The following is an 8,599-nucleotide window of genomic DNA, read 5'->3' on the forward strand; positions in this document are numbered from 1 at the left end:
CTCGAAGTTTTCTGAGCTTTTCATCCTCCAGCTTCCAGAGAAATTTGTTACTTGGTCGTCCATGTTCATTTATTCCTCAAAACGACTCTTTTGTACGAGTTCGCCGTTCAAATTTCGGTTCTCCCCCTTTTCTCATCTCTCTCTCTCCCTCTCTCCCTCTCTCTCTCTGTGATTGGCTGATCTCTCTGCTCAGAAATTGCGCCAGATTGTAAATGAGCTCTGTGCAGTAATGCTCTGCTGTTATAGACACAAATCCAGAAAGGCTTTGTGTTATTTGTGGTTTTCTGTGCTGTTATCTTGATATCACAACTTAAGTAAACAAAACAAAAGTTATTTTTTTTTTAGATAATAACTTATTTTTTCTCATGATCTCCATCCATCCATCCATCCATCCAATGTCCATACCGCTTATCCTACACAGGGTCGTTGGGAGCCTGGAGCCTATCCCAGGGCACAATTCAGGGGACACCCTGGACGGGGTGTGAGCCCATCACAGGGTACAATCACACACACACATTCAGTTTGGAAATGCCAATCAGCTAATACATGCCAATATATATATATTTGGACTGGGGGAGGAAACCAGAATACTTAGAGGAAACCTCCAAAGCACAAGGAGATCATGTAAGCTACACACACATCCGGCAGAGGCAGGATTAAACCCTCAACCCTGGAGGTGCAAGGCAAACATTCTAACCATTAAGCCACCATGCTCCCCTTTTGAACAAAAGTTGTATTTTTTTAAATAACAACTTATAGCTGTATGTTTGTCAGTGCGAAATCATTTCCAAATTACTCTCCGTCACTTAAAAAGGCGAGTCTGAAATCTGCAGCTACACCGTCATGGACACTGTGGTGATACTGAGCAGGTGATCAGTTTCACTGCCAGCCAGTGTGAGGTAACATGACTTCTCCATGGTTACCACATGATGTTTGAGAGATGCTGCAAAATAGTTTGTTGCTCACAAGACAAATGGTGATGAAAATCTTCGGAAATAAGATGTAATTACTGCAGAATCACCATAATACATTGGTGCAGTGGTTGAATGGTAGTGCTCCATGATCTCAGAAAATAACTTTTGTTATCCTGAGATCATAAGAAATGTAAGTGGTGATCTGGAGATAAAAGTACAGAAAAATAAATAACTCATGGCTTTCTGGTCTTCAGTAGTGCCATAATCTTCCCCATAAAAAGCATTTAAGCTTTTGTACAGTCGACGAAACCGTACACAAATGGTGGATGCCCATTATAACTGCTGTTTAGGTGAAGCTTAGAACTGACTTAATTTTCCATATATATACACTAGCGTTAATGAATATTCCATGTTGTAATGACATATTTAAAAAGCTCTGTCAGGCTCAGGCCCGTGGAAAAGAGCTCAAGAGCTGCACGCTGTAAGTAATGGAAACAACACGTGGCCAGTTCTGCTAGATTTAACATCCTCTCGTGAGGCCTGAAAAAACAATTGCGTGCTACACAAGCTATCACAGCTTCAGCCAGAGAAAATAAGTTCTCATCACCACTGTACACTTGGCTACTCTGAGTATTCAATGAAAGAAGTCGCTCGCACTGCACACACCACACTGCGATTGATGCACTACACAAAAGTGTGCTAATGAGGCACGCAAAAGAGGATTCAGCAGTCCACTGAGAACTGAGGACAACAGACATTCTTATTTGTAATCCTGCTAATCCCTATTACCATCACGAGGCCTGTCCCAACACTTCATTAACTCAAGTTAAGTTTATTAGATGACTGGATTGAGTCAAATTTTCAGTAGCAGGACTTGCACAGAAGGCATTGCAGTTGATATTTTCAAAACAAACAACAGTTACATATACAGAAGCAATAAAATGTTGTTTTTTTTTTATCTATTTAGTTGGGCATTTTGTCTTTTGGAACACCTATGTTTATCAATTTTTTCTAAAATACTGTTAACATTTGAGCTCAGTTTTGGCCTTCAGGTTTAGCTCCACTTACACCTTAGAGCATATGTAGAACATGTACAGTTTTTTTCTAATCCGGCTCACCCATCTCAAGTTTTTTTCATGCCAGTACATAAACAGAATGTGAGGATATTGATTGGCCAAGGCTGTTGTGTTCATTCTATGTTCATCCTGGGTGATGATTGGCTGGCTAGATAGAACTTTTTTTTTCTTTCAAATATTACACCAGAAACTTTGCAAGTGATGAAGTGATGAAATGTGTGTGTAATCAAATTTTATTTATAAAGCACATTTAAACCAACAAAAATTGACCAAAATTCTGATTAAAATAAAGCAGAGAATAAGTGCCCATACATTTTACAGCAGGTTAGCCCGCCCACACACATTACAGCAGGTTAGCACCACCCATACCCTTTACAGCATGTTAGACCCACCCATACATTTTACAGCATGTTAGCCCTGCCCATATATCTTACAGTAGGTTAGCCCTGCCCATACATCTTACAGTAGGTTAGCCCTGCCCATACATCTTACAGTAGGTTAGGCCTGCCCATACATTTTACAACAGGTTAGCCCCACCTATACAATTTACAGCAGGTTAGCTCCACCCAGTCAAGTCTGTAGCAGAGTTGTTGGTGTGTAAGTTGTTGATGCACCGTTTTCAATGTGCTAATTTATTTGATAATTCTATAACTAGTCGTCAAATCAAATACCAGCTGAATGAACATTTGTCTAGTTTTAATGGATTTAAATGGATTAAAATGTGTACATGTATTGGTGAGAAATTGTGAAAGATACACCTTAAAATGGCAGTGTGTGCTGGACAGAGGGACAGACTTAGAGTAAACGCAGACAAAGAGGTCGAGAGAGGAAAGAAATGAGCGAAGAGAGTTTGTAGATAAGGGAGGTCATGTAAACTGAGATGAGATCCCTTTGTTCCAAACATTCTGAGGTAATTACCAAGTCCTCCTTTTTCAACTCTTCCCATTCTCACCTCCTTTTCTCTTTCCCCATTTCCCCCTCCCTCAAGCCCATTTCAAAAGCTCCATTTCAGCATGTCTGCATAAACGATACCCCTGGAAAAACGAACAGAGAGAAACAAGGACAAGGAGAGTGAATGAGGAGAATGGAAAGGGAGATGGAAAAAAAGTGGGGGCTGCATTTTTTTTTACTCCACATCGAAGTTCAGTCAGTTCTAGCACTCTTTATTTTCTCTAGCACTCTTTAAGCTTTATTGAAATGAAATTCAGTGGCCTCTTTTTAGAAGTGATAAAATCAAGAACAATCATTTGACCTGGAAAAAACTAACATTCCTGCTCCTACAGACACCTAGCACTGGCCATTTCTCCTGCTGCTGAAGAAATAATTTAATAAAGAGTAGTAATATTAATATTACTATTGGTTTGCATCTTGTGGTATTGCCTCTATATTTCTGCTCTTGGTGGATTGTGATACCTACACCCCTGCCCTGTGAAGGTTGTTGGTGATGTCACTGACATGTTTTTTCTTCACAGCTCTCAAAGCTTAACAGGATTCTATCAACTGTTGTTGTTTTCCTTGGCCGACCTGTTCCATGTCATGTTAATACAGCTTTTTCAGGACATTCCAAATTGTTGTATTGGCTATGCCCAATGCTTGTGCAATGATAGAGTTTCCCTCTTTCCTCAGCTTCAAAATGGCTTGCTTTTCTCCCATAAACAGCAAAAAAATCTGGTCTTCATGCTGGTTTATCCTTTTTAACAACAAATGCAGTCTTCACAGGCAAAACCCAGGGCCCAAACCAAGAGTAGACATTCAAAGTTATTACTTCTTTAAACAGTCAATTTAACAGGACACATCACTCACAAGTTCCACTATTTTTGATCACTTGAAAAACATGTTCAAGTTGTTTAACACATCTAGATGTAAATATGAGGAAATGTAAGCTGACATTTTGCTCCATCATCTCATGTCAACTGAAAACAATAGAATTGTTATACATATATACTTATATTACATATTCAACCTGAGTTTGTTAATTTGCATAATGCTACATTTTTCACTTCTGGTAGATGTTAAACAGCATTTCGTTTCTTAGTACCTGTACTGTGCAATGACAATAAAGTTGTATCTATACAATCTCCACAGACACACACTGGCAGTAGAATGGGTCGTACTGAAGAGCTCAGTGACTTTAAATCTGTCCCAGGGTGCCACCTTTACCACAAGGTGAAATTTCTGCCCTGCTAGATTTGCCCTGGTCAACTGTAAGTGCTACTACTGTGAAATGGAAGATTCTATGAGCAACAAACAGCTCAGCCATGAAATGTTAGACCATGCAGTTTCACAGAGCAGAGTCCCTGAATGCTGAAGCATGTTGCGCATAAAAATCACCATTGTCTAACTACAATAGAAACTGGACAAAAACTATTAATTAGTTATTCTAGAATTCATTGTACTACAATTCTGTAAATACTATAAATTGATAAACTAACAAATCTAAAAACTGCAAGAACACAAGGCTGTAAACGCGGACTAGGGAATTTTTTTTATTGCAAGAAAAGAAAACAGCACTGCATTGAAATACAATAACATAGAAAAAGGAAGAAAAAAACAATAGCACCTCAATCAGTAAGACAAATATGATCATAATTCTTCAGAAACTTGTTATTCTTATTGTTATCAACGAGTTTAAGAGATTTTACAATAAGAGTAATCTCAACAAGACAGACATCAAATCTAGGCAAAATCTTGAGAAATTTGTTTTTGGGAATAAAAAAAATGTACAATGCAACACAAAGAAATTAACAAGAAGATCATAAAGAAACATATCACATTTTTATAAAAGAAGATAAATAACTTAAGTCCCCCCAAAGAGATTTAACCTCATTGCAGTGGTAGAATAAATGAAGCAAAGTTTCTTCCTCAACTTTGCAAAATACACCGAAGTTAGAGAGTTCAACAACAACAACAACAACAACAACAACAACAACAAAACAATTTGGGAGTTGGTTGGATAGACATTACGTAGAATTTTAAATCTCTTATTTTATTAGAAATGCTAAATTTTTCGGGAGTAACCATGCTTTTCCAGTGAATACTATCAAAATAACTGTTCCAGAAAAATGTACGGACTCAGTGAGGATAACATTTTCTTGTTCGGCGTGATGACGTCTGTAGTCCCAATTAGCGACGTGTTAGCAACCTCCTTTTTCAATACACGTAAAGGCTTTAAAAAAAATAATGAGTGGGGTATTACTGGTGTATTTTATGTCGTAGAAAGAAAAAAACGCGAAAATATTTTCAGCTTGTGTTCACCACAGACTTTATTTCAGGATTTTTTTTTAACCAAAATCCCATTAAAAAAATCCCCCAAAACATTAACTTCGGGATGATGGAACCGGAAGCGCTGAAATGGTAACTCGTTTCCCGATTTTGGCATTCAAAATGACGTTCTCCCCGCGCCAATCTCTCTCTATATATAGTGTATTTCACTACCTTTATATGATCAGTCTCTGGTAACACAGCGTAGGTTTGAATCAGAACTAGTTTAGATGCGACGTGTTCGTGGTTTCCGCCCGAGCAATGTTTACTGTTGCACCAGCGCAAAATGGCGAACCACCTTCGCTTCGTTGCCCGGACAGTGATGGTTCAGGATGGAAACGTTGACGCTGCATATAAAGCTCTTAATAGGTATTTTACATTTCTGTGTTAGTTAACTAGCCATTGTGTCGATGCCTGTGCTGTTTTATTTCTATCTGCTTGGTGTGTCCTCGGTGCAAGGTCTTGCTGTGTAAGTAAATGACTCGGTTCTGTTAGTTCTAATAAAGATCCGTGGGTCTGATCTACAGGATCCCAAACATAAGAGACAGCTGTGTGGTCTGTCTGATTCGGACCTGAGGTTTTATAAGAGTAGATTATCTTAGTGGTTCAGTCAGTCATCATGCTAGAACTATACATCGTATAAATGGAATATTTATGTATGGTTTAATAATATACAGGACAGACGTGGGCAAAAAAAAAAATCCGTCCGAAGTTGTCTAGATTGTACTCGTGTATTTTATATGTAAACTATATTGCAGGATTAGCCATGATTTTCTTGAAAAGACTTTTACGACTTTCTACTTCCGTTTGCCTGTGCTCTGTTTCCGGTCGCGCTACAAAAAAAGTCGAGAGGACGTTAGTTAATACATTTGGTCAACTTCTTGGAAGTACCTACACTTTATGGCCAAAAGTATGTGCACCCCTGACTATCACACCCATATGTGGTTCTTCCCCAGACTGTTACCACAAATTTAGAAGCACACAATTGTATAGAATGTGTTTGTACGCTATAGGATTACAATTTCCCTTCAGTGGAATTAAGACGCCCGAAACAATTCCACTTGCTAAACTTAACCAACCAGTGTCTTCAGTTCCCAATGCTTAAGTGTTATTGAAAGAAAAGGTGATGTTACACAGTGGTAAACAGAGGACTGTCACAACTTTTTTGGAGTGTATTGCAGTCATCAAATTTGAAATGAGTGTATATTTTCAAAAATAAATTAAATTCACAAAGTAAAACATCAAATAATGTGTTTTCAATATAGTACAGTGTGAATTGAATTTTCAAATTACTTTTTTTTTTTTTTTGCATGTTCCATACTGTCCCAACTCTCTTGGAATTGGGGTTGTATTTGAAATAATAGACTTACAAACGTTTGTATTTGTAAATCTATACCAACTGCATCGAGAAGGGCAAATAATGAAGATTCTTATATTGGTTGTCCCTAAGTGAGTGTGCATGAAAGGGTTAAATTAGGCCCGCACACACTATTTTTCTTTAGTAATAATCTCAGTATTGGATTTTGTTATGCAGGTGATCATTGTGACTAAGTGATCACAGATGTTCCAGGCAGCTTTCTTTTATTTGATAAAGGAAATACTCCGGTGATCATTTCTGTTTTCTCTGTTTTCTGCGTCTCACTTCAGAGTGTTGTCGCTGGACGGAATCATCGAGACCGTAAAGCGCAGGCGCTACTACGAGAAGCCGTGCAGGCGGAGACAGAGAGAGAACTACGAGAACTGCAAGAGGATCTACAACACAGAGATGGCACGCAAGCTCTCGTTTGTCTCCAGAACGAACCGACAAGACCCGTGGCTGGGGTGTTGATCAGCACTGAACACGCTCACCATGTACATACAGAGTGGACAATTGGTGTGAAAAGATATGCTAATCTAGATGGAGAAAGGAGATTCACTTGCACATGATGTTATGCAACATTCAGTGTCACGTTCTGAACTAGTCTGTTAATTTGCTGCAGTTTGAATTAGAAAATGTGGAGAAAATATGGACTTTACTCACGATCTGAAATGAACCATATAGCCTCCAAGCTTCTTCTTAACTATTAAATGTCTCTGTGAAGTGAAGATGTGAGTGTGAAGACCTTTCTGTCATTTGTATAAAGCTGTGAGATTAATGTTGTTTGACTCGCCTTAAAATTGGGAAATCGGATTTGCGTCATTTTCAACCTCCATGTGTTTGAGCTAAAAAGTGGGGAAAAATCATGTATGTTGTCATGTTTCTATTACCAGATAACAGTGATGAGGTAAATATACATTAGTCAAAACAGTGACCTGTAGAGACAGTGTTAAAGATTTAATAAGCGAACATGGAGGTCAGAAATTACGAGTAATGACCTCTAGTTTTGCCAGACATTTCAAAACATTTCACTATTCACACAACAGCCCTAAGCCTTAAAACTAACGCAAAACAAGAAATGGTGAAAACAACCCTTTCAGAACACTTAAAAATTAAATCATTTTAAAGTTCCTCAGGCCATATGCAAATCGAGTTCATAAGCCACACCCCCATGGCAGGAGCAATATGCCATAGTGGAGAAAATGGCTGCCCTCCTGGCAAATGACACGGGGCATGCATTATAATTTAACTTTAATTAACTGAAATGTGTGTATTTCAAAGCATTTTAGAATTGCATATTATTTCAATAATTAACATTATTCTATTTAAATAATATCAGTGTTCTTGATAGAAAGTATAGTATTTAATAAATGTAAAAATTAGTAGTTATGGTGCCATGACCAAAGATTACCTATTTCTACAAGAAATACATTATAATCTATTATTTTCTATTTGGATAAATTTTTTATTCTGATAAATTAGAGACTTTTTGAGCGTAGCTACTTTCCCATGAAAAGAGTAGGCAGGAGGAGTACTGGAACGCAGAGGCGTATCTACAGGGTAGATAAGACAGGCAATTGCCTGGGGCCCTGCATAACGAGAGGCCCTCTCAAGTCGTACAAGCTTTAATTCATTTTGCGGCATTTGGCACTACGGCCTTATCCAGAGTGACATACATTTATCTCATTTATACAACTGAGCATATGAGGGTTAAAGGCTTTGCTCAAGAGCCCAGCAGTGGCAGCTAGGCAGTGCTGGGATTTGAACTCACGACCTGCTGATGTCTTAACCACTGAGCTACCAACTCCTGAAAATGAATCTGAAAAATGAAGCACAAGGGGCAACAACAGGATGAGGAAAAGAGGAAACAGGACAGTTGCAAATGATGGAGATTATGACAAATGAATTAAGGATAATTAAAGACAAACAAACCCACATCTAGTTGTCTAATTTCAGTTTTATTTCACCTTATTATAAGATGAATAATAGTT

The 8,599-nt window shown here is 38.2% G+C and overlaps 2 protein-coding genes across 2 annotated transcripts in view; one reads left to right on the forward strand and one right to left on the reverse strand.

Moving 5' to 3' along the window:
- The window catches only part of crabp2b (cellular retinoic acid binding protein 2, b), a 5,807-nt gene extending 5,658 nt beyond the window's left edge, over positions 1 to 149 (reverse strand). The window contains exon 1 of the mRNA XM_053638720.1: positions 1 to 149. This exon is cut by the window's left edge and continues 19 nt beyond it. Coding sequence (XP_053494695.1) covers positions 1 to 69 — 69 coding nt within the window. The 5' untranslated portion in view covers positions 70 to 149.
- Positions 150 to 5,484: 5,335 nt separating this feature from the next.
- On the forward strand, positions 5,485 to 7,336 carry mrps21 (mitochondrial ribosomal protein S21). The gene is made up of 2 exons (XM_053638158.1): positions 5,485 to 5,620; positions 6,899 to 7,336. The coding sequence occupies exons 1-2, from the start codon at positions 5,538 to 5,540 to the stop codon at positions 7,077 to 7,079; spliced, it is 264 nt and encodes an 87-aa protein (XP_053494133.1). The 5' UTR covers positions 5,485 to 5,537; the 3' UTR covers positions 7,080 to 7,336.
- Positions 7,337 to 8,599: the final 1,263 nt, after the last annotated feature.

This window comes from Ictalurus furcatus, chromosome 12, assembly GCF_023375685.1.
Source record: "Ictalurus furcatus strain D&B chromosome 12, Billie_1.0, whole genome shotgun sequence".
Lineage (NCBI taxonomy): Eukaryota > Metazoa > Chordata > Actinopteri > Siluriformes > Ictaluridae > Ictalurus > Ictalurus furcatus.

Excerpts from the sequence above, each read along its gene's own strand:
- mrps21 (XM_053638158.1), top strand. The coding sequence starts at position 5,538 with ATGGCGAACCACCTTCGCTTCGTTGCCCGGACAGTGATGGTTCAGGAT. Across the intron at positions 5,621-6,898 it reads GCATATAAAGCTCTTAATAG|AGTGTTGTCGCTGGACGGAA; the intron begins GTATTTTACATT and ends GTCTCACTTCAG.